Genomic DNA, 27741 nt, shown 5'->3' on the forward strand with positions numbered 1-27741 from the left:
GAACCTCCCACTGTTTGCCACTCCTACATTTGATGCTTGTTTTTCCTGAGAGTATGTATTCTTTCATGGAAGTACAGTGTGTGGCAATCATAACCTGGTACTTTTTGGGGGGCAGCAGAAGCTTGTGAATGTGTCTAATGTACCACTCAACAATCTTGCCGTTGACCTTTGGGATGGTAAGAAAGGAACAGCTGCTCTGCTCTACAACAGTCTGTCCTCACATTTTCAATTTTCTTAATTTCTCTCTAGACACTAAATAGCTCTGAAAGCCATGGAGCCTCACTACTAGAGCATAACTAAAACCACCTTTTTCTTTTTGCTGAACTCACTAGTCTAAATCAGTGTTTGTTTTTCTTTTCATGGTTAGATAAAACTATTTTCTTGAGAAAGGGTTGAGAAATATTTTCTTGCCTGTGTTTAGTTTTTGGGAGATTTTTTTTCTTTTAGGCTCATGCTTCTTTCAACAGCCTATAATCTCTCCAGTATACCGTTATCTCGTGATTGGATAGGTTGTTTTTCATGCAAAGATGCAGTTATGATGATAGCTTTTGTAAAATGGGGTGTTGAACTTGGTTACAAAGTATGTTGGTTGCTAATTAGGTTTTCTGGAAGTCTTACTTGCTTTTCTTTATGTCTTCTGGCAAATTTCTAAGAGGTTGGAGCAGTGTATCTTACTACCTGTTTGGCAAAGATGCTGTTAAGCAAGCCCACAGTGGAACATAAATTGTGCACCAGGAACATCTTTTTTTCTCTTGTTCTCTTTCTTGTTTATTCTTCCTGGCCCCTGAATGGCAATTGGATATTCTTTGTAATTGATTGAAAACATTTTTCTTCACCTTTGTGCAATAATTTGTTCCTAAAAACACAGGTGGCCGTCACTGCGTTTGTAGGTGTTACATCATTGATTGGGGAGTGGTGAATTAGTAATGTAACAATATTGGAAATGTGTGTCTAATGTGCCTTTTTTTTCTATTTACTTCTCTGAAACCAGATTTGTGACTTTGGATTGGCTCGCGTTGCAGATCCTGATCATGATCACACAGGATTCCTGACAGAGTATGTGGCCACACGTTGGTACAGGGCTCCAGAAATCATGCTGAATTCTAAGGTAAGGGCCACAGCGAGCTGCTGTGGTGCTGCTGTTGCTGGTTATTCCCTTGTGGGTGCCAACTGTGCTTCTCCTTTCTGAGTTTTTAGGATCAGAACGCACACATTGTCTTGGGGAGAAGTGACCATGGGTTTCCAGTAGAGCTTGCAATAAAGCTGTAGCTGGCTTGCAATAAAGTGTGATTCCAGAATCAGTTATTGGATACTAGAACTGAGTAATCACGTGCTCCACTTCCACACCTCCAGTTCCTTGCCAGTCATGAGACTGCTTCCATCAGTTGCTGTGCCACTGAGCAGGACACGAGTGCTAGGAATGAGCATTCCATTGCTGCCTCCATCAAGGCTGCAAATGTTGCCTTAATATTATCTTGACATCTTAATTTAGGTTTAGAGTGTATAATGAGGGTGAATCTAATTCTGAATGAAGGCATGTGATCCTTCTTATGTGTCAGTCTTAATTGCATTCCCATAGTCTTCATGAAATCATTCCTTTGGTTTCTATATATTTGGAATTACTGTTGTGTTCTGTGGCCATTTTAAGGTGCATCCAGTCTCTGTTGTGGTTGGTGGGTGTCCTTCAGAACCCCTGTGTTCGTTCCCACGGCCAGACACTTGTTAGCAAAACACCTGGGTGACACCTGGGGCTGTACTTTATATTCTGGGATGACTGTTGTTCCTGTAGGATTTACAGCTTTTCCAATTGGTGGGTTTATTTTGTTGTGGCAATAGCGTGTCCAAGGCACTTTTAGAAAATAGGCATCTGACCAATTGAGGGGTTTTTCCCCCAGCTTCTCTTATTTTAAATTCACATCTTGTATTTTAAATCCTCACTGAGGCCACAGCATAGGGCAGCTTGACTGTATTTGTGGCTATCCACATCCACTTATCAGAAGATTTTACAAAGAAGATATGTTATGTTTGTAAGAGGTGGTCAGCTTAAAAGTTCGTGGCTTAATGAGTGATTAATTTTATAATTATGGTGCCTTGAACACAAATGTGAAGGGATGACACCCTGAGGAGTTGATGCCCGGTGGCTGTGGGGTCAGTGAGGATAGAGCCCCTCCCAAGGGAGGAGCAGTGGCAGCAGGCCAGGCACAGTGGGTCTATGTCACTGCTGGATGTCACTGCTGTGCCTTTTCCTGTGGATGGCACGGGTTATCCATACATGTGGATATTCCTCTGTTTGTTCCATTCCCGTTATGGTGTGGCCTCCTCCCAGCATCTTCCCCTCTTCCTGCCTGTTGTGTTGTACAGGGCAACCAACCAACAACGATTGGTTTGGCTGTTTCCCCCCTTTGCCAAAGGCCTCTTCCTGGAGTGCTGCTTAGGTCCCCTCAGGAGGGACGGCTGCTTTCACCGTGTTCAGCATGCTGGCAGGGGCTGTGCAATTAAGAATACCTGGTTTCCAAAATTTTTTAGTTTAAACTTGCTGTAAAATTAGGGCATCTCAACGATTTGCAATTGGTAACAGATTTAGCTAAACTTAAAGAATCCTTCTGGAAAAGCATCTCTTGGAGACTTCAGTTCTTGCTACCCCTTCAAAGTACTGTTTTGATATATGGTTCTTAATTATTTCATTTGTACAGAAAAACAAATCATCATGAGCAAGCATGACTAATCTAAAGAGGAAAAAGATGATTTGTGTGCACTTCCACAATTTACTAAAGTAACTTGTTTCTGCTCTTATGCAAAAATTTGACAAAAATGTGTTTCTGCTTCACTTGCAGGGTTACACCAAGTCTATTGACATCTGGTCAGTGGGCTGCATTCTGGCAGAGATGCTCTCCAACAGACCTATCTTCCCAGGAAAACACTACCTTGACCAACTTAACCATATTCTTGGTAAGCTTTATGGAAAAGCAGCATTTCCACATCCATCTGTCTCTCTCCATCATTTCTGCCAGCTGGGCTGGTCTTTCTCCAGTGGGTCAGTGTGTAAGGTGTGGCTCTGCTGGTGTGTCATCTGTTCCCTCTAGTTATTTTTGCAGCAATTGCTACAGGTAATCATTGTTTTGGGGACAATTAGAGAATACTTACCAATTTATTTATGTCAGCAGATGCATTTTTAAAACAAAACAAAACAATTTAAAAAGCTTATATATTATTAGGTCCAGGTCAAATTTTTTAAAATTTCTATAGGTACACCACTTACTGGGATCTTTTTTAAGAGATTACAGATCATTAGAAAACTCAGATGCATTTATTTATTTATTAAAAAAATTGGTTTTTAGTAAAAGTTTCTAAAAACTCCTCAGGTATTTCATATTCTTAAAACATTTGGTCTGGAATCTCCTTCCCAGCAGTTTTAATACTGAGTTTTAGTAGATATGATACAACTGTATTAATGTGCTTTTCATAGAATGTACTATTGTTTGTATTCTTTTTTTTAGGTATACTTGGATCCCCTTCCCAAGAAGATTTGAATTGTATAATAAATTTAAAGGCCAGAAACTACTTGCTTTCCTTACCACACAAAAATAAGGTACCATGGAACAGGCTGTTTCCAAACGCTGACCCCAAAGGTATCTTATGCTCTATTATATTGTGTCAAAGTAATGGAAGGATGGGAGTTTTTATAACCTAAGAATTTATCTTTCTCTATATTGGAAATAGAACAAGAAGGTGCCTTAAAATAGCACTATATATCTAATATACAGTTATAAACCAGCACAAAGTCCTCATACTAGTTAATCTTTTAAATTCAATTTTTAGTAACTCTGAGGTTGTCTGTTGTGGAGTTTGGTCTTTAACTTACATGTAAAATCCAAACTCTTGTCAGTGTCTTTGGAAGCACAGGACATTATTCAAGTGCTGAACATCGGCACTGTATTTCGACACTGGCATCAAACAAGTCTTGAACATTGTCTTTAACATCAGATAGGAGGCAGCTGCTTGCCGCTGCCCTGGGTAGAGTTTGTGCAGACTGTGCATCAGTTGTAGGCCAAACAGGGTCTCGTCAGTGAGTGGGGTCCTTAGGCACCATGAGAGCTTAAAATTTAAAGGGTTAAAAAATTCAGTTATGATAAGTGGAGCAAAAGTTCTAAAAGCAAGGAATATAACAATTGTTGCCTTTCTTACAAGGCTTTAGTAAAGGGTAAATATGATTTTGTTTTGCTAGATAGCTATTATTACCTTTTAAACTCAACTCCATACAGTTTAAGGGTGGTTGTGTTCACAGTACAGTGCTCTTCTGCCTGCTCTAGCACAATTCGTAAGTAGCTTCTTTTTCACCTGATATGATAATTTACTGTTAGTGGATGTGATCAGGTACTGAATTACCATGTAAAAGCTGATTTCTGCAGATAGAACTGTATGGAGCTGATTATCCCTGTCATTGAGGGAAACAGCAGTGATTTATTCTGCTTTTATAACAGTGCTCATCGATGTGAGAATCCTCCCCGTGGGCTTTGACAGCTCAGATGGCAGCAGTGCTGGTACCTCAGCTGAGGGGGGATGTGCCGTTTGGTGCGGCACCTTGGCAATGGCACCCCGAGAGCAGCTGTGCCAGGGCAGCTTTTCAGGAGCTGGCTGTCACTCAGGGCAGTGACAGGGCTGTGCCCGACACACTCCAGCTCCGGGTGAGCACGGGAGCTGAGGGAGCTGCAGCGAAACACCGAGTGAGGATTGCAGTGCAAGGCTGAGGCTTTTGGAGCTGCCTTCGAATGAAGCTGGGTCTCTTGTGCAGTGCTGGCTACTGCAGAGACCCAGAGGAGCTCACTTCAGTGGTGGGGTGATGGTGATGGTGCATCCCCCCTCCCCAAGCCGCACAAGGACCTGAGGTCACAGGTGTGTTCCTCATCCTGGGGCAAAGCTGCAACTGCTGTGCTGCAGCAAGAAGCCTCTGTTAAAGTTCTGGTTCATAAATGATATGGTGAGGAGAAGAAATGTGATGGAATTTGGGATACTGCAGATATCTTAGGGCTTCTTGCTCCTGGTTTTCTCTTCTTGGAAAAGGGAAATGTGTTACAGGCAAAGTCACTGACCAACTGCAGTAGCTCTGACTTGTGATGTCCATCCAGAGTTTCACCAGACCTCACTCTCTTGTCTTACTGGATCTTCAGGTTCTTTATAGATTATTTACGAGTTGTCTTCAACAGATTTTGCCTGAATCTTATGAATATAAATGCATCTTCTCTGGAGAGTATCTTCTGTGCTGCCAGTTGGGCAAGAGTATTTCCCTGTGATGATCTGGAACTCCTAATGACTTCTGGATATTTTCCAGAACAGCCAAGTTTTCTTTTCAGAATAAGAGCATAGTCATAATTACTTCTTTCAGATAAGCTCCATCTTAGTTTAGATTTTGGCACAAAAATCCAAAACATTTTTCTGAGAGAAGAAAAAGTCTAATCTATTTAATTTCTGTTGTAGTTAAAACCAGATTGTACCATAGGATTCCTTGCATTTCTTGCCTCGACATCCATTCTGGGGCTGAAGGGCCTTGGGCAGGGTAACACCTCCACTGGAGCAGGTCGTGCCCAAGGCTGTTGTAGCCCAGGAATGCCGATAGAGGGGCAGGCACAGCTCCTGTGCCCGAGTTACAGGTCCCAGTGCTGCTACAGCAGGGGAGCTCCAGCAGTGCATTGTCATTAGCATAGACCTTGGGGTGGTGAGTATTGTCTGTGTAAGGTCAGGGCTTGTAACACTTTTTGCAGAGTGTGTATTAAATTCTTGCTCACTTTTTTTCCTCTTAGCACTTGATTTGTTGGATAAAATGTTGACCTTTAATCCTCATAAGCGGATTGAAGTGGAGCAAGCTTTAGCCCATCCATATCTGGAGCAGTATTATGATCCAAGTGATGAGGTAAAGACATTGTTAAAATGTAAACATTGATAAAATGATATAGCTGATTATTTTCTGCTTTAGTTTAAGGGTAGTATTTCTACTGCACTGATGGAGTTGAAAAATGAATTGCATCAATTAACCAAAATTTGTATTTCTCACTTTAGTACAACACTTAGGAGATGCCACACAATAAATAGATGCTAAGGTGTCCTCTCTAGAAAATGGAGATTCTCAGCTCATGTGTCCTGGTTTCATAATGTCTGGGGTAAAGGAGGAGAATGACTGAGTTTGCCATCAGATCATGCTTTGAAAACCCTGAATCGGAACTGGCTGTAGTTTGCGTACAGTTCTGAGGAGATTTCTGGCTTCTTTTTGTGACAAAATAGAGGAGGAGGAAATAAGCTAGTTTTCCTTAAGGGTCAGACATGTTTATTCCAAGAAATAAAAATGCTTGAGATAGTATTTTCTTCAAGTAGATACTGAGTTAGGAGCCTTGAACAAATATTTCAACTTGTAGTTTGGATTTGAGTAGCTACTTACTGTGGTTGATTTAAAATTGGGTAAACTAAATACGTAAAGCACGCATCGGACTAATAGGAGGAGTTCTGCCTTGAAGACTGCTCAGTGTTAGATATTTTTGTGAAGGACATTTTCAGATTTTTCCCCCATTCATAAAAAGACTGCATGAAATTCAACAGAACAGTGACATTAAAGTAATCATATTTCTTTGTATTATTAAGCCTGTAGCTGAAGCACCCTTCAAGTTTGATATGGAGTTGGATGACTTACCGAAGGAAAAGCTGAAAGAATTGATTTTTGAGGAAACTGCAAGATTCCAGCCAGGATACCGATCTTAAATCGTGCATAGGTAAAGTCACAGAAATATGGGACACTTGGGCAGGGGGGAAATTTGGGACTTCGGTGCTGCTGGTGAAATGTAGAACTTGCCTTTCCCAGTGCTCAGTAACTCCCTGTCCAAGGACCTGAGCTCAGTCCTGTCCTGTTCTTGAGGGAAGTTTCTGTTTGCCCACAGCATTGAAGTGTCCACATGGAATTGAGGCAATTGTCTGAGGTGTTTACCTTGTTTGTAGGTTACATTTAGGGAATAAGAATTGCATTTCAATAGTGCTGCTTAGAATAAAAGCAATAGTAACACTTTGAAATGCAAATTTTATTAAAAAAAAAAGAAAACCATTTTAAGGGGCAATGTTCTTCATATATTATTTTGTCATATGGCTTCAAATGCTTCAAAAAAACCTCTCCTCCTAAATGCAATGTACAGAGGAGAAAACTCTTAAATTATTTTAAAGGAAAAAACCCACACTTGAAACTTTAGTATGAATTATTTTTAGTTTTAAGTAACTCTCAAGTAGTGTGAGTAAATATGAATAGGTATTTAAATAGTAATAAATTAATTATGATTAACCTTCCTAGTATTTTGAAGGTCTTAAAGTTTAATTTAAAATGAAATGTACTGATATTCACTGACTCTGACTCTTTTTTTTACATCAATGAACTTAACTGGTCTTCCTGTACCACAAGGCTTGCAAGTCTCAGGAGTTCCATACAAAATTGGTCAAATACTGACTTGATTGGAGTACCTGTGAAACTTCTGTGATACTAATAGGTTAAAGTATCAAAGTTTTATGACTGGAAAGGAAAAACAAGCCAAAGGCAACAGGCTGACCTGGGTTGCCTGGTCTGTGCTCTCCTCCCTCAGAGCAGCATTCCGCAATCACTGGTTTGTGTGGGCAGTTCCACCAGGAAGGTGAAGTTTTGAGCCAGGGAACTTCCTTGCTGCCAAAATCCACAGCTCTGCTGGCAGAGTGCAGCAGCTTTGTGGCTTTGCTATAAGCAATTATTTTTCTAAAAATAGGATTTTAGTGTCTTCATTGCGTATACCCCCAGGTTTTTACTTAATGATGAATTCATAGGAAAGAAAAAGAAAAAATAGTGGGGGAAACTTCTAAAAATACAATTTTTACTTTAATAGGGTAACTACTGTTGCCACTGGCTTGAATATTCAGATGTCTAGAAGCTCACAAATGAACTAATTTCAAATTTTACAAATACTGCATTTTGTTTATTTATGCTTGCTGGGTGATGTTGGAACTGTTGTAATAATTAAAAGATAGGGAAATCTGAGGTTCACACACTGGTTCTGTTAGTTGGCATTGTCAATAGAACAGACCTGGGACTCGGTAGCATGACTGGTGTTAATGTCCCACCCATGTTTTCTAAAGCTGATTCTGTATTAGAGCACAGCTGTGCATGTACACATTGTGGAAGAAAATTACATCAATTTTTAGGAACAAGATGGAGCCTGTTCCTAATAGGCTGTGGTCTCAAGGAAGGACAGCAAAGTAGTTACTGCTGTGGTAAATCATAGTTCGTGATCTCTTGCTTGCCTCTTTGCCCAGACCATACTTACCTAGGTTGTATTTAGGGATTAAGGGATAAAAGGATCAGGGATAAAGATATCAGTGATCCATTGCTAGCAGAAATTTCTGGTTGTTTAAAATGTTACCTTTGAATTGCTACTATGCAGAGTTGATTTGCCCAGCACAATACTGAAATTGAAATATTGTACTTAGCTTGATAAGGATGCTGGTAATTTGTCTGAGTCGTTTGTGGTTAGGATTGCCAGCTATGCCACAGCACAACAGTTTAAACATAGCTGGTTGACATCCTAGTGAGAGCCAGTCCCCAGGAGTTGGCTTTAAATGCACAGTAACAGTGTCCTGCTGTGCATTTCTGTTCCCCTGCACTCCCCCTGGGCTTTATCAGCCAGCTCTTCTCACTGGGCTGTTTCTCAAGATTCAGTGTCCCCTGGGCTGTGGGTTTTGGAATTGAGATGTAATATGAAAATAAAAGATTTTTGGTTCAGACAAAGAATGTGCTTCATTGATTAGCTATGTTTAATCTTCCTAATCTTTTGAAGATTTAGTAGTTTAAAATGGAATGCCCCGATATCCATTGTCTCTGAATCCTTTTTTAACATCTGTAGATCCTGCTGGCTCTGACTCATGGTAAACACAGTGTGCACAGAACACAGAAATAGGAAAGGGCCTGTTTTAAAAGGTGATGTTAAAAACTTCCTTCACTGAAATATGTCTCTGCTCTCTTTTGTAGGACAAGGACTTAAAGGACTGGGCATGCTCAAACGTTGCTGTTCCTCTTCCCAGTTCTTTGTTGTTGGTCATGTCTTGTGGCCTCTCTCAGCTTATCCACTAACTCCTTTGAGCCATTCAGGAGGGCGGTTCCTGGTAGTTTTGGCTTTTCATGCTTTCAATGAATCTTTTAAGCCTGAAGAATTGTAATTGACACTCCTATGCGTAATGCCCATTGTTGACCTGTTGCAGTACTGTACTGTACGTGCACCTACTGCTGCCTGTGTTTTAACTGCTTGCTTTCTGGTTTGAAAGATGCAGTGGTTCCTTTCACTCCTGGATCAATATCCAAGAAGATAATTCATTAACCTGTAAGACACTTACACCATGAACTATGTTTTTCTGACTTTACTGAAGTCGCTGGCATTTTTTTTTTTAGAAAAGCTACTATTCAGGGCACTTTAAGTCAGTGACATCCCAGATTTTTTTTGCACGTCCTTTTTAAATAGAAATGGTTGGTTAGCATCCAGCAGAGTGTGTACCATTATGCTATGGATTGCAGCATAAGTCGTGTTCATGTCAATCTTGCTTATGCACTTGTTTGGGTGTCCTGTGCTGTACATACAGGTATTCTATCCAGTGTAAGAGCCGCATAGGAGCCCAACTTAACTGAATTCATCTAAGAAACATATTCCATGTATTGACAAAACATGTACCTTTTTCACCCTGTTTTTCTAAAAGAGATCATTTAAAGTTTACCCATGTTGGAGGCATAGTACTTCCAAAGTTCCTACCATGCAGTAGTGTTTGTACAGCCTGTGCAAAGGCGAGGTGGCAGCTGCAGCTGCTGTTTGCTCCCCGTATGCTGGAAGGTTTAACACAGACCACGATGGCACCATGACCCCATGGCCAGTGCTTTTCCTGGGCAAGGCAGCCGTATCTGGTGGCAAGCAAGAAACCAAAATACGATGTTAATTAACTCAGTCTACATCCTGCATACCAATGAAATGCTTCAAATGAGGATTGATAGTTTTGACATTTGAATCTAATCACTGACATTCAGAATTCTTGCAGAGAGGAACACTGCATCTTCAAATGAGAAAGTTTGATTTTACTTTTGCTCCTACAGCATGTCAGCATCTCAAGTTCATTTCTTGCAACCTACACTATGGTGATTTGTAATCAAGCCTCCATGAGCTCGTGACATGAAGTACTGTTCTGTTGTCAAGTACTATCAAACTTTTCTGATAATGCTGAGTTAGGACAACCAAACAAAGCTAGCACTAAATAACGTTTAAAATTGTATACCTTTTAATGATCTTTTCAAGTATTTGTTACTGAAATTGTATAATGTGGAGTTTACTAGGTGTTATGTTCCAGTGCAGTGCCTCCTTTTCTTTCCCCACTGCTCTCTGTGGTGAGAAATTTGCCTTGTTTAAAATAATTACTGTGCCCTCGCATGACTGTTAAAGCTTTCTGTGCAAAGATGATTGTCTAAGTGCCACATGCCTATGATTGAGAAAAAAAAATAATCTATTGTTACCTCTGAGTTGTGTTCAACTGAAATGCTATTCAACAAATAACTTAGGAAAAATAGTTCTATTTTTAGCTTTTCATATCTCTGCTGTCTTTTTCTCATTTTATTTTGGCAGCAGTGAAGAATGGATTGTATAAAGACTGCTTGCTAATATGAACAAAATGCACTTGTAATTCCTGGAAATAAATTTAAATCTTATATCTTCACATTAACATTAAGAATTAGTTTTTGGTTTCCTCTTGGGTAATGTCTTTGAATGGAAATCAGGTTCAATTGCTACTGTAGTATATAAGGATGCTGGCTAGTTAATAACTCCAGGCTTCCTCATACCATTTAGTTTGCTCTTCAGAGAAAACTAGAAAGCCATTCACTTAGACTCCAGTAGATAAGGGTGCTTACAAGATTCCATTTCAAAATTTTCTTTTTCCTATAGTTTAAATGTTAGTCTGCCAAAACTAATTTTTAATAAGCAAGGGTTCATCATTAAAAGGGCATTTTCTATTAGGAAGTTCCTGTGGTACATAAATCTCTGTTGTGGGGAACAAATTCGGAGCATTGTCAGGACACTGCACAAGTGATTATGGAATTGTGGTATGGAACCTATGCTAAAAACATTTCTATAGAAGAAATATGCACTTGACTGTTGATACCAGTGTAGAAATTTCTCTTGACCTTTCTACACATCTTTACCAAAATGCTTTTCTCACTCAGTTTTGAAAAGTTGAAATATCTCTAGAATCTCTGCTACTTGCATGATCATCATTACAACAGGAATCATTTTTGGCACGGTTGGAAAGATGACTGTTACTGAAATTAGTTTGTAACACCTCAGTTTTAATTTATTAAGGAAGAACTTTGGCAGCTTACTTCACCCTTCTCTTTCCCAATTCTATTTTTTTAATACTCTCTTTAATTTGGGATGTTTGGGGAGGTGCAGACTTACCCTTGCATCCTGTCTCTCCAAATGAGAAGCCGAGGGTTTGCTTTACCTAATGTCTGGTGCTTTCGGGCTTTCTTCCTTAGCTACTCTTGCTGAATCCAATTGGCATCCATCAGGATCCATAACCATATTCATCAATCTTTTACTGAATTCAGTAAACATTGTTGGGTTGAATTTGTTGATGCGTCAAATGCTGAAGCATGTTTTTTTTTTTTGGTCAGATTTTGAAAATAGTTTAAAAGAAGGTGCCTCTAACAACACTGTGTTAGGTCAGTTATTTCATCGTTTTACATTGGGTTATTTTCTTTATGCAGTTTTTATATTTTAGAGCGGAGAACAGCAACTCTTAATTGAAGTAGCATGCATATTTCATGGTAAAGATGCTTTGGGAATAAGGAATGTAAACAGTTCACTGTCAAAAACATTCCAACCTTACAGCTGAAGAAAAATATGCAAACACAAAATTCTCATGGATGCTTTGGCAAACAAGCGTCTGACTCTGCTGTCCTGCCTGTGGCCAGACTCTTCCTCACCCCTGTGACACCAGAGCTGGGCCGTGTACGCCGGGAGCTTCCAGGAGTGGCAGTGGGGACAGAACTCGGCAGTGGCCAAATAAAACCTGAGGAGCTGAGCAAGGCTTTCCTTGCAGAATGAGAGAAAGAAAAACCTGTTGTTGCTGCCCACTGTAATATGCTACGATATATTTATACCATGTCGAAGTTGTTTGCTGAGCAACTGTACTATAGATTTAAACTTTATTAATATATATTTGCTTATGTTAGTGTAGTTTATATAGCCCTTGGTTATTGATAAATTTATTGTGTTGTTACAGCACAGTGATATGGTATAAATATAGATCTATACATACACACCATATACTTATGAATTTGGTCCCTTGCATAGTACTTTTATATTTGTACAGCAATGTCTTCAAGCAATCCCAGATTTTAGGGGAAATATTTTTGTAAATGCAGTGGTTTAAACAAAAAAGTCCAAACAATCCTTTTACTAAGTTTTAAATACATTTGTGGTTCAAAATGGTTTAGTTAACAATTGAAATCAAGACACTAAATTAGTGAAAAGTGCACATTAGTAAAGTGAAGCTTACAGTGGTTTTTGTAGCATGTGCTGTGATCAAACCAAGTGACACATTGGCGGAAATGTAAAAGTTGGACTACATGTGTAATCTAGAACAAATTTCTAAAGGTTGCAGCTGGTTTACTTACTATTGTTGCCTTTTCTCGTGTTGTATCAGTGTAGAGCACTCTTAAAATACTCAAACTGCTTTGTCTTTGCTTTGTACTGTTGGTGCCTTCTTAGTCATGTACCCCACAAGTCCTGCATAGCTAATTTAGTTAATGGTAAGTTTAAAATAAAAAAGCAAAGGAAGATTTTATAAAAAATAAATCATTTTCTGTATGTTCTTATTCATTGTAACAATTAAACATTTATATTGTGACAGATTTGTGATTTGGTTAATCTGTATAGATCAATTGTAAGTAGCAAAGGTTTATATTTCGTCTTATTCTTTTGATGTTGTAAACGTTTGTGATTTTCTTTTTTAAATCAGGTAACTTAATGTTCTGTTTTGTTTTTGGCATCTGAATCTTGTAAAAACAAATGCAAAGAAAATCATTAAATTGTGTCCCTGTATTACCAAACCAACATAGTTCCGTGCATATCTAGAATGACTGGGACTTTGCTTTGCCCTGAGCTGGTCCATTGGCTGATCCAAAACTGCCCCTCCTTGGAACACTGCACAGGGAGCAGCGTGCAGACAACAGCTATAACTGCTCAAGGTGTGTATCCCCCTGTATAATTGTACCAGCTTGGAATTAAATTAGGGAAACTATCCAAAAAAACCCTACAGCTGAGGTTTCTTTATAGACAGGCAGAAATGTTTTATCTTTGGTGTGAGAAAATTATGAAATCTTGACCTTTTGAGTGATGCAAATCGATTTGTGTATCTGATGATTCACGGGCTTTTTTGACACTCTATGGATATTCATATTGCACTGTTCCCACAAAATCTTGAAAATTATTACTTGCGTAATCCTTAGAGACCAAATGTTTTCGTTTCAATACAAAAAGGCTCTTCTCCAACCAGGGATTTGAAATGTGGGATTTCTGGGAGCTGTGCAAGTAAGCTCATATCACTGTCATGGACTTTTAATTCTTCTTTTTTTAAAATTTTTTTTTTTACGCTTAAAGTGCTGAAGACTGTGCCAAAGAACTGAACTCTTAAAAGGTGTAGCTGGATAATGGCAGCTAGAAACTAATTAATATGAAAACACACAAAATGTGACTTGAAACTAAAGAAAGCTTAACCATAACTGACAGGTCTGTAACAGCTCTGAGAATTGGCTTGTAAAAACTCATCTCTCATTCCCCTCCTTGACTTTCACTGCAGAGTACATTTTTCCTCCAAGAATAATACATTTTTGCCATAGGTGGGTTTATGTGTGTTCTTACATTTTTGTTGGCTGTGACTGTTCCTCTGGCAGAAGGCGTGTTCGCCTAGCGTGCACTTCAGGGAGGGACTTCAAGGTACAACTGCACAGCCATTTGGCTCCAGGAAGGTTTTACAAGCAACTGATTGACTTAACATTGTTGTGATCCTTGTTTCAGTCGGGTTAGTTTGAAGTACCACACAGATTTCCTGTGTTTCACCAGAATTGGCTGCTGACCCTCTCTATCTGTAAGCTCCAGGTGTAGTGGCCACTCCTGAGCTATTGGAGCCAGAGTGGGTCGGGGTGGGGCTGGTGGTTCCAGTGAGCACCCCAGGTGCTGGGGTAGATGGTGCACTCAAATATTCAGGAAGGCTGGCAAGGAGCTCTTTTGAGTACAAGCTCTGTTTATTGGAAGAGATACTAATGTAGGTCTGATGGCATCATGCTATGTAGAGCTCTGACCCAGGACTTTGCAGACCAAAGATGATTCTGTGTTGTGCATGTTTCATCTTCAGTTATTCTTTCTACTAAATTAGATATATGTAACACTGAAAAGCTTAAAAAGTAAAAACATTAAGGGCATGTAGAAGACTTACAAACATGATCGCATCAACGTATGCCATGTCTATTGGTGGTTACCTTGCTCTGAGGTGTCTTCTCACCACACAAGTCCAGGTAGCTGCAGAAGGAGTTCTAGAGCCTCAACTCTGCTTCCAAAGGCAACTCTGGTCAGTCTGCTAAACACCAGCCTGGTGTCAGAGGTGTTCACATCCCCCATCAGAAAGGTGGCCTCACTCACGTGCTGTTTGTGTGAAGCCTGATCTTGGGAGTTGCGTGTGAGAACTGTTCTGTAACCCCTCCATCTGTTCCCTTAATAAATACACTGACAGCTTTCCTTCATGTGTTTTCCAGAATTCTGCTTTTTTTTAGTACATCTTGCTATTGACAATTTACTTTGTGTTTAAACTGAGTCTAAACAAGTTCCAGTTGTTACAAAAAATCTTTCTTTTATAGGTTTTGTGAGCTTTCTGATGATAAACAGCAGATTATTGGTCCTGTTAGTTAAACTGATATACCTTGTGAATACTGAAAACTTCCTGCAACTTCCCTAAAGCTGCATCTCATTCTCCTCTCAACATGCACGCACACAGAGCCCATTTTTCCTGAAGTTCCTTTTCTTTCCAGCTGATTCATTAGTGCAGTAGGGAAACGTGAGCCTTCTGGCTTAGTACAGAGGTAGCTTATGTTTGTGTGTGAAGGCTGAAGAGAGGAGTCTTCCATTCCTGATTTTACTGAAAAGAGCAAGAAATACCTTAACAGGGTCTTGGGTTTGCACTGTTTTCTCACCTAAAAAGACAGTAAAAAAACCACTTCCATTTCTCTTCCCAGTCTGTGAGTTTGTGTGCACTCAGCTGTTGGCTGCTGCCTGCACTCCTGCTCCTCCCTGTCTCCTTCCCTTGCTGCTTGCACTGGGCTGACCTTTGATCTTGCTGAGTTCCTCTTCCAGCAACACTGCCCTTCCTCAGGGGTTTTCACTTTCCATGTTGGGATCTTCCTCCAAAGTCCCTTGTCTGCTCTGACTTGACGACTTCACTGCTTTGTTCTTACTTTTCCTTACCTTGCATGCTTGTAGCAGTCTCACAGCTCAGCTTTGATTTGCTTCTTTCATTTTTTACCCCTGTACAGCTGAGCCAAGGACACAGTTGTGCTTCACAGAGCTGGGCCTGGGTACAGGCAGCTGACCCTGGAGCCCTGGTTCAGCCACTGGCCCTGGGGAGAAAACCAGGGTAGCGCAGAGCAGCTCCAGTCCCAGGTCAGTCCTGGGATGGCACCAGCCAGGGCGTTGGCAGTGCAGGGATCTCTTATTCCACCTTGCAAGTCTAATTCTGACCTTGAGTGATGTGTGATCTGTGTCTGAAAATTCAGGCTTTTTTAGGAAAAAAAAAAAACAAACGCCAAAGCTGTAAGAGAATGCCATAGAATTTTGTAAAATTTGCTTTTACTAAAAGACTTGAGATGCACCTTTTAGGGGGTTTTGTTAGTTTATTTGTTTTTGTTGGTTTGTTGTTTGGGGGTTTTTTGTAACACCCAAGACTAAATGGCTTGTTGTGAACATCTTTTTCTGCCTTAAAACTGCAAATGCAAAAATGCTGAATATTCAGAATTTTGGCTTGAAACTCTCTGATGATACCATCAGAGAGCTGGAAGGTTTTTTAGTCAAGCCTAGGTCACCTTTCATTTTGATAGCTAGTACTGAAAAGGAAATTTGGACTAAAAAACCTTTCTTTGTTCCTAGAAGTGTTAAAACTCACAGATATTCTAACTTATAGTTGAGGCATCACAGACTCAAGAGTTCAAACTTTGGACTTTTTAATGCATTCTGTGTTTTTAAAAAACTTGTTAGTTTTTGTACACATACATACCTTTGCAGGCTTTCTGAGTAGGTTTGCATAGGTGTGGAGGGGACACAAACTTGCAGGCAGTTTGCCCACTCAGAAGTATTTCAGTGGGTGTTGTTGCTGTCACTGTAGCTCCGTGTTTTGATCCTGTGTTTGCCTTCATGCGGTACAAGCGCAGCACTCCAGACAAAAGTGGGGATTGAAAACAAAACCATTTCTTAATTTTTCTGTTGTAGCTAAACGTAATACAAGCTTGGGTTTGAGGGTATGCTTGGTATTTTGGAAGAACTGTGTTAAGCTGTTTTTCCAGCTGACTTGGTGACATTTCTGTAAGTAAAATACACTGTTGTTCCAGCATGGCAAAGGTCTGCATAATTCATGTGCTCAACTTAATCACTGGTTTTCTTCTTGTGACAATAAATGGCATTGTACCAAAAGCAATATATCCTGTGTGTAGTTAGTAGTGGAAATAATTATTACTGTGCAGCTTGTATTTTCATTGTCTTTGCAGCCCCTACCATGGATCGTGTGCACTGACAGTCACTCCAGGCTGTTAAAGATGTCTGGGGAGAAAACCCGGTCCTGAATAACACTTGTTTGCTTTCTGGAAGCTGCTGCTGTACTTTGAAGCAGAAAAGGGTCGCACCTGATGCTGCATTAAGCTTATTTTCTTCTGAGGCTTGTCATCAGACTTCATCTAGGTCTAGCGTGTTTCTCCAGATTTGCTCCTCCACATTGTTCCTCTTGAGAAAGGCCCAGGCTCAACACCAGCATCATTAGAGCCAAGGATTATAAGAGAGCAGAAGGGCTTTTTTCTCTGCTTGATTTTGGAATTCTGCTAAGCTGTGCACAGCTTTAGAGCGTGGCACTGTAAAAAGACTTGTGGAATGCTGCAACTGGTTGTGCTCACCAACTACTTAACTCAAGACCAGATAAGACCTCACAGGCAACATGCAATGCTTGGGAACTCTCTAGTCTGTTCCCTCCTGCCCCCCAGTAGCAATTCTGCACTACTGGCTCTGCAAGTAAACCAGCCCTGGATAACTCACTTCAAAGGGAAGCTTTGGGTTTCATTTCTGCGTGCTCAAAAGGGCAAGATATTAAGACAGTTTTCTCCCTATCACTTGCGTTTCACTGCTAGTGTAGTACTCATTATACTAAATTGTCACTGTACAAAAAATTTTATGCTGCAGAAATAAGAGGGCTGAAGAGCTTGCTCTTCTCAACATATATTCCTTCTCGCTTTCTATGTCTGTAGAAAAATACCTACTTTCAGTTATAGCTAAATAGCTTTTCTGCATTCTCTGTGCACATTTTTCTCTGCTGCCTCCTACTCTTCTTAGATGTGACTTATTTTACTGCTAATGGTGTTATAAAAACTGTAGTACTACAGGTGTCATGTGGTAACTTGTAAATAAAATTACTGTAAACGCACAGTCAAGTTATTTGTGGTGCTGCTCTGTACATGTGTGACACTGCCTTAGCTGTCAATTCTCACTGCACTTCCCTGGAAGATCACTTGGGGATTATAAAGCCTGTGCCTGTGCCTTGTATGAAGAACCTTTTGCTGACCAACCTGCACAGCAAACTGGTCCTATTAACAAGTTCCAGGCAACTCTAACACTGACAGCAATTATTTCTAGGCAGGAATGTTGCCACATCATTTGCCAGCTGACAGCAAATCAACCCTTCTGTCAGACTGATTGTCAGTGGAGTAATAATACAGTTTTATGTAAATAACTAACCATTTGTATAGCAAGTACAGAACACAGGATTATTTACAGTTGGAGGCTGATGAGGAAGCTGTTGCTGGGGCGTTGTGTCCTTGCAGCCTGTTGCTGTGTTTCCTATCCAAGTTAGAGAGGGGTGGAAAAGAATGGCAGAGGTCTGACCTGTGTGGAGAACACAAAGTGCTGTGTTTTAGTTAAAAATCCAGATGCACTGCTCTGCTGCACTCTCTGTGGGTGTCGAGGCTGGCAGTGGAGCAGCAGAGACTGCATGGCTGGGCTGGAGCAGAGGGACAGCAGGAATGCTGGGAGCTGGGGAGATGTGCTCAGGAGCAGTGCTCTCTCTCTCTCTCTCTCTCCTAGAAATTGGTCCAGAGGAGATGGAATGAGCAGCCAGGTGTGAAGCTTTTCAGAACAATTTGCCCTCTTGAATGCATGTATCCATGTGTTGTGGAAGACCTGTCATTGGGCAGTGCAGTAGATAAAATTTAAGGGGTTTCGTGCCTTTTCTTTGGGCAGTGAATATGAAATACTTTCAGGAAATATTCAAATGGCTGCATTTTCTGCAGTGCTGAAGAGAGATGCAGCTTGTAATTCCCAACTACCTGAGGCTACAGTCAGCTGTCTCATGTATGCAGGGGAAAACTCACTTTTTGGAGATGACAATATTTCTGCTTCCCAACTTTCAACTGCTCTTGTAATTCTTCACGGATTTCTTCCCTTTAAACTTCTTTCCCTGCAACTGTTACGTATGGTCTTTGGGACCCTGAGTCTTTCAAAGGTATTTAAGTGAATTAAGAGGCAAATACCACATGGAAACATTTATCTGGAAACAATTTCACTTAACATGGATCAAAGTTTCTGGAAGCAGGAACTTGTGGCCTTTTACCACAAGGGGTAACAGAGTTAACTTACAACAAGCATATTAAACTAAACACTTAGCTCAAAGAATAAATACAAATGCAATCCTTTTCAGAATAAAATGCCATGTCCATGATAGCTATTGAATTAAATCTCTGGGGGGAAAAAAGGGGCTATAAACCAAAAATGTCTCCAAATCAATGTGCTTGAATGAATGAAATTTGTGTGTGCAACAGGGATTGTCTGAAGGTAGTGATTATAACCCAGGTGGGTTTGGTGGGTAGAGAGGTGGGCAGCAACAATGAAGCCTGTGGCATTTCTTGTATAAATATTTCTATCTGCAAATTGCCATGCTCCTCATCAAACAAAGGTAGCAATTAATTTAGCAGGAGAGTCCATTTCAGCTCTTAAGGTGTTCATTTCAGAATATTCAGGAATTGTCTTGGCATCTACTTGCACTGAGAATGGATTCATGATGACATGTTTGTGTTCAATTACTGAAATTTTGCATGTGTATATTTTGGTTTTACTTGAATCTATGAATCACTTCAACATTTAGTAATTTTCACTGTGAAAAGAAGCGTGATTGCCTTTCAGTGATCTGTCTTGCTCCAGCTTTCTAACTGTGCTAGATTTCGGAGCAGGGGGAGTGAAGCCTTCTATGCCCTGGAATAAAATTATCTTCAGGTAAACTAGTAAAAATTGCAAACTTTTGATGGTCTCTTTAGGGATAATAAATACATATGTGTACCCTTTGCACCTACTCAGGCAGTGAACAGCTAACCAATTCCTGAAAAGCTTGGGGGGAATAGAAAATGTAAACCCAGTTCACGCTCTCTTACTATAAGCACAATTCCTGTACCCTGCTGGAGACTACACCACGGGCTGTCAGCTTCCAGGGCTTGGTAATTAGCAACTGCTACAATACTACTGGGTGTTTTTTCCAATGCCATGTTAGTTTTCTTGCACCAGCCCCAGAACTGGATTCATGCAGTGCCCAGTCTCCCTCAGGAAGTAATGGGCTCAGCCAGAGGTGTCCTGCCTGGTATCTTCTTGCAATGATTTTGTTTCCATTTGTTGTCTTGTGCAATCAGTTATTTTCTTGTTCTCTTTAGTCTCTTACACTTAAAGGCTGTGATGGGGTCAGATGAATGCCTGGCCCTCTTGGATAACAGGCAGTCCATCTCAAGAACTTTTTGTAATTCAGTGCAATTAGAAGTAGCTGTTGTCAAATGTAGCCAAGCTCCTGAAGGCAACCATTGAAAATTCCACTGGAAGGAACCTCTGAAGGTCACCTGCCCCAACCCTGCTGACAGTGCAGATGTGGTGACCCAGAGACCTCTGGGCTGCATGGGGCTGAAGAGGACCTGCTCAAGGGAGCAGAAAAGTAGATCTTTAGTTCATACTTGCTAATGCCTTATACTGCTAAACTTCGCAGTTTTTAAGAAGTAGAGTGATCAAGACAGAGACTTAGGCATGAAATTTATCCTTTAATCACTTTCACCCCTACTTCAGTCACATTGGGTGTGAGGCTACCCCTCACATCCTTTTTTCTCTTTTGACTGGAAGACATTGGCAGCAAAGGATGTGATTCCCGTTTCTACAGAGCCTTCAGCCACCACAGAGCTGCAAAGGCTGAGCCCCTCCTTGCTGCACAGGCTGCCCTCCCTGGCCTGGCACCACCAGAGTTTGTGTTGTTCCTGCTCCTGGGCTGAGCTTTCGTTCTTGTGCCGCTTTGCACGTTTCAAGCACTGGATTTTACACATTTTTTCTACAGATCAAAACCCATTTTGTGTAATGTTTGCTATTCATTTTGTCTGCGGGTCAAGTTTTTCCAGCAACAGCAATCTAGTCTTCAGAAAGCAAAAAGAACAGAGATAAAACTGACCGTAGAAATGACGTAATGACACTTTTTATTCAGCCTCACAGTAGAAACCTTGCCTCTGTTAAAATCCAAATAAAAGCTTTCAAAGGAAATGAGAAAGCATAACCGTAGCTCAGTGCTGCAAAGCGCTCCTGCCTAGCCTGGTCCTGCAGAGCTGTCGGGATGATCACGGGCTGTGCTCGTGCCATCTGCTGGGGGAAAGCTGCCATGAACAGCGTTATACAAATAAAAACCTTGCTGACGACAGTCTACCGCAATCATTATAAAGCAGAATTTATACTAATAATACCCAGACTGTCTAGAAAAATATCATATAAGTCTTCTAGATTTATAGCTCCAGCGTTTGTAAAAGGCTAACCTAGTGACAGGGTACAACACAAGCACACCTCTGAAACTGTAAGTGAATAATTTCTATGTGGTAGGTTTGGGGGTTCTTTTGTTTTGGGTTTGGTTATTTGTGTAGTTGTGGTTTTTTAAAGCAGTCTGAGTCTCACAGTGGGTGTACAGTGTGACTGGTCAAGGCAGCAGAAATGAGAATTTAAAGAAAATTTTGTTGCGTGGGACTGATGTGATCATTCTTCCTTTTTTCCCCCCAGTTTCTGGTGTGGGTCCAAGCAATTCCAACCACCTATGAATAAAGCACACCACCGTGCTAGGGAATGAAGCACAGAAGCAAGGTGAGGCATTGGGAACTTTTAAAATATGAATATTAATGATTATGATTATGCTAGTTATGATTGTCAAACTTTGTACAATCTGTTCTTCTCATCTCCGTTCCCATCCACCCATTCCATACATACTGGCAGAAGTATCAAAAGAGCAGTTCAATAGAGTACTGAGAGAACAGTATTATAGCTTGTAACATGAAAAATTAACTTTACTATCCTGTTGCTGTGTTTTATACCCCCATCTTAGATGACACTTATTTCTCTCTTGTAACAATATCCAAGAGATTGCAGAATCTTGTTTGTAGCAGCAGCAAAGCATCTTGCAGGAAGTTTCTGGATACTGATGCTCAGGGGATTTTGCTGTTACAGTAGCTTTTCTGACAGTTTCCATGCCCTGCTTCGCACCCTGCTCACACAGTTATGCTATCTGCTCTGCTCTGTAATTCTTTAGCTCACACAAGAGCAGGTATCATTTTTCTGATCAAATGTGAGTTATGTTGAGTTGTGCTTGTGTGCTCCTGCCAGAGCAGCTGGTTTGGTTGTGTCCTGTGCCCCCTGAGCCATGCAGATGTCTCAGGTGACTTTTTTTAGAACCTAAAAGTTTAAGATACCCCAGAAAGGCACTGGAATGTGGCTATTTCTGGCTGAACAGGGTCTTCTCAAGGATACTGGGGAGTACAAAAGCAAAACCTAGGATGCAAAATGGGTTTCAGAAAAGCAAAGACAAAGGCACCTGTGACAGTTCCTTTGCACGTTATGCCAGCATCAGTGCTACTTTTCTAGAATATATGGATGCAGAGAAGGACGTTGAAGACTGTAGCCTCCAGCTGGTGTGGGCAAGATGCATCTGAGCGCCGGCCTCTCCAGAACTTAGATACCAGCTGAGATGGCATTGCAATATTTGCATTTCACCCCTCTGTTACCAGACAACCTTCTAACCTGGCACACTGCGGAACATGAAGCAGCAGCATTACCTCTGTCTTTATTTTAAGTAATTGTTATTACATTCTATGACACATCCTGGTAACTTTTATATGTAGTGGTGGATGCTGCTGTCTTGAGCAGAGGCAATAGAGTCTTTTATAGCTTCCTCCCACCCTTGTTCCAGTCATTTCAAACACTAATCACGCTGTGGTTGCAGCAGCCTGGCCACCCCGTTCCTCTCCTGTGCTGCCTCCCTGGGCCACAAGCTGCACCAGTCCCTGTGCCAGGATCAGAAAACATTCTGACAGACATGTCAGTACCAGAGCAGAAGAGAGGGAGCATTCAGCAGCTGTGTGGCACAGTACAGAGCATAGTAGGTATGCACTGTGTGCATAGTGCCTCCTGACCAAGTGACAGAATGCAAAGATTTTTTTCTTTGTACAAAATCTAGCAAGGAATTCTTCACATAAAACTGTAGTGCAGCTCTGAGCAAATTTGCTTTATGAAGTGGGTATTATGTACAGCAGAGAGAGTGAGGCTTTGACACTATTAACTCACTGTGGCAGTCTTGCAAACCTGTATTTATTTTCAGATTTCTGAGCATGTCTGCAGGAGATATAAAATGGAATTCTAGATATGCAATGTTTTCCAGCTTGGCACCTACATAATAAGGTAAAGCTGCTTTGTCACTCACGGTTGGATATCATGGATGCTCTGTATGACATAGCAAGAGAGACTGTTCTTGCCATACATATTTTGCGGGGCCTGTGACTCCTTGGAAACAGGCACTTTCTTTGTTTCCACGTCATATGGATCAGGGGATATGTCTTTCATATTAAGACTGCCAAAATATGGGTGCAGCCAGCCTTATCCTGCCTCATACCCAGTAACCAACCCTCTACCAGTTTCTGCAAACATAATTTGTATTCTCTTGATCTCTGCAATCTTGCAACTGTGGCAATATTTTTAGAGCTGAATGCCGTTTCTACTGTGCCTGTTAGAAGCTCTATCCAGTAACACTCAAGCTGATACACAACAGAACAGAACATCCAGCATGCCCTGGCAGCTCACTGCCTTCTTGCTGCCAACACTGAAAGTGCTAAAAGTGAACCATTTACTTCTTTGCAGTCTGAAGAAAATATATAGTTGTGCTATACACCAAAATATGAACTTACATAACTGGGATATGAAGCAGGCACTAGCTGAGCCATGTGGTCAGTGAGCTGGGGTGTTGGCAGCCTTCTGTAATTCCTGCTGTGTGTTTTGTCCTTTCCTATGCTGAGTTCATGGTTTGGGTGGTTGAGCAGTCAAGTCGAGGCACTTACTGAATACAGTTCAGGGATGGCAGGAAAAGGTTAATTGAAAGGTTTGTGCTTTTGTCTTCCATTCAAATGCTAGCACTGTTTAATTACAACTACGTGAAAAAATATTTGTTTTAGAAGAGAAAAAGAATGCTGCCAAAATAAACAACACTGACCTGTGTTTATGTTTTGGTAGAAACGCGAGGCTGCTCTTGAAGGTAAATGGTGAATTGCTTTACTGGCCACACCAAGTTAATAATGAACAGCAACATTAGTGCAGGTTGGAGTTAAAAAGTGCTGGTATTTGCCTGTTCTCCCTCTGCCTGGCAGAGGCTCCTCTGACAGTAACCGGGAGGATGTAACCAAATTGTGATAGTGCTACACAGGGAAACAAGGCAATGCTTGCTTGGGCTAATCTTGTCTTCAACCTGTCTCTCCATTTCTCTGTTACCAGAAACATTGGAGCCATTTGTCCTAATAATTATAAAGGATGTTCACATACTTATTTATCAGTATTTACGTAAGAATGATGGCAAGAAGGGTCAACCTGTGACAAAGAATCCGTGCAGGTTCAGCCACAAGATGGAGCCAGTACAGTATCAGGCACACCTTCCCAGTGGAACAGTGTTAGGCTGTTTTTGTCTCTAAATCCTTCAGCAGTTTTAATAGGATTGTTCACTTCTCAGTTACTAAGATAGCCTTGGAGAAAATAAAAATCCCTTGGAGAAAACAAAAATCAGCAATATCTAGTATTTAGGGTACAGAATTCATACATAACTTGTTCCAACCTACAAATGAAACATGCAGGTAATCTGACCACAAAAAATAAAAATGAGTGATGCTTTTTCTTGACTCTAAATAAAACTAGTCTTTAGACTCAGTTGCATTCTCCAGGGGTTTATGGAATTAAATGACCTAAGGGAAAAAAAGAAGGAAAGATTAAGAGGAGGGAAAAAAATTACAGGGTGGCAAATAAGGCCTTTGAGTTAATCTTACAGAATCAGGTGCATCAATACAAGTAATAAATCAGGAGAGGCAGCTCTAGCAGTTGCTACAGCGAATTTAAAAGTCCTAGTGTGAAGGATAGGAAGACAGGGGTTGCTTTGTATGTTCTCCTTCCAGCAATCTTTGTAGACACTTTTTAGATAAGTTACTAAAAAGAATACATGTCAAGTGTCAAGTTACAGTGTACAACCCTGTGCTCTCATAGTCACAGAACATCTATGTTTTTTTCTTATTACTGTTCTTCTCTTGTCTCCTTCTCACTCAAAGTTACACTAGACTCATATTAATTACAATAAAAGCTTTTATTTTTGTCCTTCTCAGAAAATTTTCATGGCCAACATTACTCTTTACTTTGTATATTTATCTCAACTTTGCAAAAGGAATCAGCTCTTTAATAATATCTATCTTCATAGAGTTCCAGAGAATAATTTGATGCCCTGTTGCATTTTGCTCTGTAAACAATGGGCTGGCTACCACAGGAAGTCAATCCTAATCAAAATCTGTTTTGATATAATTTTTCCTAGAGTATTGCTTTGCTATGGAAACCTGTAATTCACCTCTGAAATGAAATTCACCTTCTGTGAAAAACTCCAGGTGACCTGCTGGTCATTGTTGATAACAGGTGCCTTCTGAATGTGGCCAAGCTTTTAATTTGTATGGTATGTCTTGCCTGATTCACAAGAAAACACTAACAAGCTGAAAATGTTTTTACCATCAATTAGCTAACTTTGGGTTTGCTTGCCCCTTATTATTTCCTAGTTTTGAAGTGGGAACAGCAATTCTGAAATGCCTTCGGGGATCCCAGTGAAGAATCAGTTGAACTGGCAATTAATTGAACAGATAGATAAGATCATCTGACTATCTAAATAGGAAAAGGACAGTCCCATGCTTGACAGGGACAAAAATCACTGCTGGAATCCACAGCTCAAGAAATCATTTGATACCTTGGAAAAGGATCTAAGAAGAGATATAGAAACAACTTAGAACTTGAAAAATGTGCTTTATAAAACGCTATTACTTAAAAGGATGCTCTTATGTCTATAGTAAGTCCTATTGTCTCCTTCATCTTACAGAGATGGATGAAACAGCAATGGAAAGGTAAAATTAAACACATTAAAGGGAGAAATAAGATATATGTATCTGTCAATGAGAGTAATTAATGACTGGAACGAGGAATTAACAATTTGTAGAGACAGGATGTTTTAGGATGTTTCCCTAAGGGATGTTCTGGTTTAAATGACAAGTAATATCACCAGTCACATGGCTTCTGTCCTGCAGTGAGTTGTACCACATGATTACAGTAATCCCCTGCCTCTATTTATCTGTGAAATTACAGAATATGCTTGTGCTGGATGCCCTAATCTGGGCAGGATAGAAAATGAAGATGGAATATAAGTCTAGGTTTTAAGATGAGAAACACATCTCTTAGAAGAAAGGAAAAAAAAGGAAACTGAACAATTCCAACACAAAAAAGCTTGAATCCCTGCCTCTAGCCAACTGTTTTGCATATACAGGCAAGCATATGCAGAATGTGTTTTTACAAAACACACATAAACAGAAATTTAATCTCTGCTTTTCTGCGGCTCACAAAACACAAGTTTAACTTCCCAGATAAGCAACAGCTGGCCAACAATCAGCCAAGGAGTCGATAGCTGCATGAAATAGATGACAATCCTACACTAAGGTGGAGTTTTAAAAATGTATGTATATATTGAAAAGCTTAAGTAGTTCTCTTTGTTCTACTACCTTTTCCTTTTGCCTCAGAAAGACACATCTGCTTTCTCTTCTGCTAAATACCGACAATCCCTGCTAGCATCTGATTTTGTGATTTAAATGCTATGGTACTCATCAAGTGCAATTAGTTTCTACATGTTGTAGTGCTCGTTTACTGTGCTGCCACTCCTGTTTGCATGCTAAATATTCCACTGTACTGTGTAATTTACTTACCAGGAGTGAACAGCTGGAAAACTGATGATGCTGTTTCCAGTCTCCTAGTAAAGTGCAGTCTGATCCTTGTCTACAATCTCAATGCTTCATGCTGGAGGCACACCCTCCAGCCATCTCTGCATTCAGAACCACACAGCCACTATCAGGGAGGGATTCAGAACAATTCTGTCTTTTCAGTCTCTGGAGATGATCTAGACATCACCCCTTGCAAAGAAGCTTGAGATATCTTAAAAGAACTACTGCTTCTTTTTCAGAGATGAAGGGGAAGTTACAGAGCTAACAGGCTAGGACTCTAGTTTGCTGACAGATTTTGTCCAGTTCAGTCATTTATACCAGTGCACTTTCATCATCAGAAATTAAATCCAAATACTGAATTCTGAAACAGGTTGCAGACAAATGTAAAGACTGCCCACCATTTTCATCCTGTTTTCCATCTCTAGTATCCTTTCACAATGTTAACTATCAGAATGAGTCTGTATTTGATACATAAAATGCTTATGCTTATTTCCCATAAACAGATGCCTGAGGTAAATTGCCCATAGACACTAAGGTGTGGAATTTGAGAGTTAGAACTGAGAGATATAATGTACAGCTCGTATCATTGCTTATATCTACAGTTTTAATTAAAAATGTAGATATGTATATGTATATTTTTAGCACGGCTTTTTGGTCCTAAATCTTCTCTTGTAATAGTCTAAAGCATATTAGAGGAGTCAAAACACTTGTGTTTGGACTTCACCCACTTTTAGGACTTCATTTCTACTGTATCTCACCTTTGGGTCCTGACCTGTGAATCCTGCAGTTCCAGGGCTTGTAATCGATTGTGCCAGATATGAGCACAAAAGGAACAAAGTCGCACATTAGAAAAACAGTGTTGCAAGTTTTAGAGATACACACATGTATTTACACACTGCAATTGTCTGTTCTGCTCTTGAGTCTCCTGACAGACTTTCTGCAAAGCCAACAACCAAAGCCATCAGGAGAAGCAGACACAACCAGTTGCAGGTTTCCCCACTTACACAACCTGGTCACAGTTGCCTCTGCTTTTGAGGACAGACAAAACTTCATCTCTCCACAGCTTGGTTAGTACAAAAAAC

General features: G+C 40.4%; 1 protein-coding gene across 1 annotated transcript in view; it reads left to right on the forward strand.

The window, feature by feature from the left end:
- Window positions 1–16769, forward strand: part of MAPK1 (mitogen-activated protein kinase 1) — a 39529-nt gene extending 22760 nt beyond the window's left edge. Inside the window, exons 4-9 of the mRNA XM_032128460.1 lie at window positions 992–1108; window positions 2835–2949; window positions 3498–3629; window positions 5799–5908; window positions 6631–6758; window positions 9023–16769. Of these exons, the coding sequence (XP_031984351.1) occupies window positions 992–1108; window positions 2835–2949; window positions 3498–3629; window positions 5799–5908; window positions 6631–6747 (591 nt within the window). The 3' untranslated portion in view covers window positions 6748–6758; window positions 9023–16769. The remainder of the gene's footprint in view (window positions 1–991; window positions 1109–2834; window positions 2950–3497; window positions 3630–5798; window positions 5909–6630; window positions 6759–9022) is intronic.
- The last annotated feature ends 10972 nt before the right edge of the window (window positions 16770–27741 follow it).

This window comes from Corvus moneduloides, chromosome 18 (assembly GCF_009650955.1).
Source record: "Corvus moneduloides isolate bCorMon1 chromosome 18, bCorMon1.pri, whole genome shotgun sequence".
Lineage (NCBI taxonomy): Eukaryota > Metazoa > Chordata > Aves > Passeriformes > Corvidae > Corvus > Corvus moneduloides.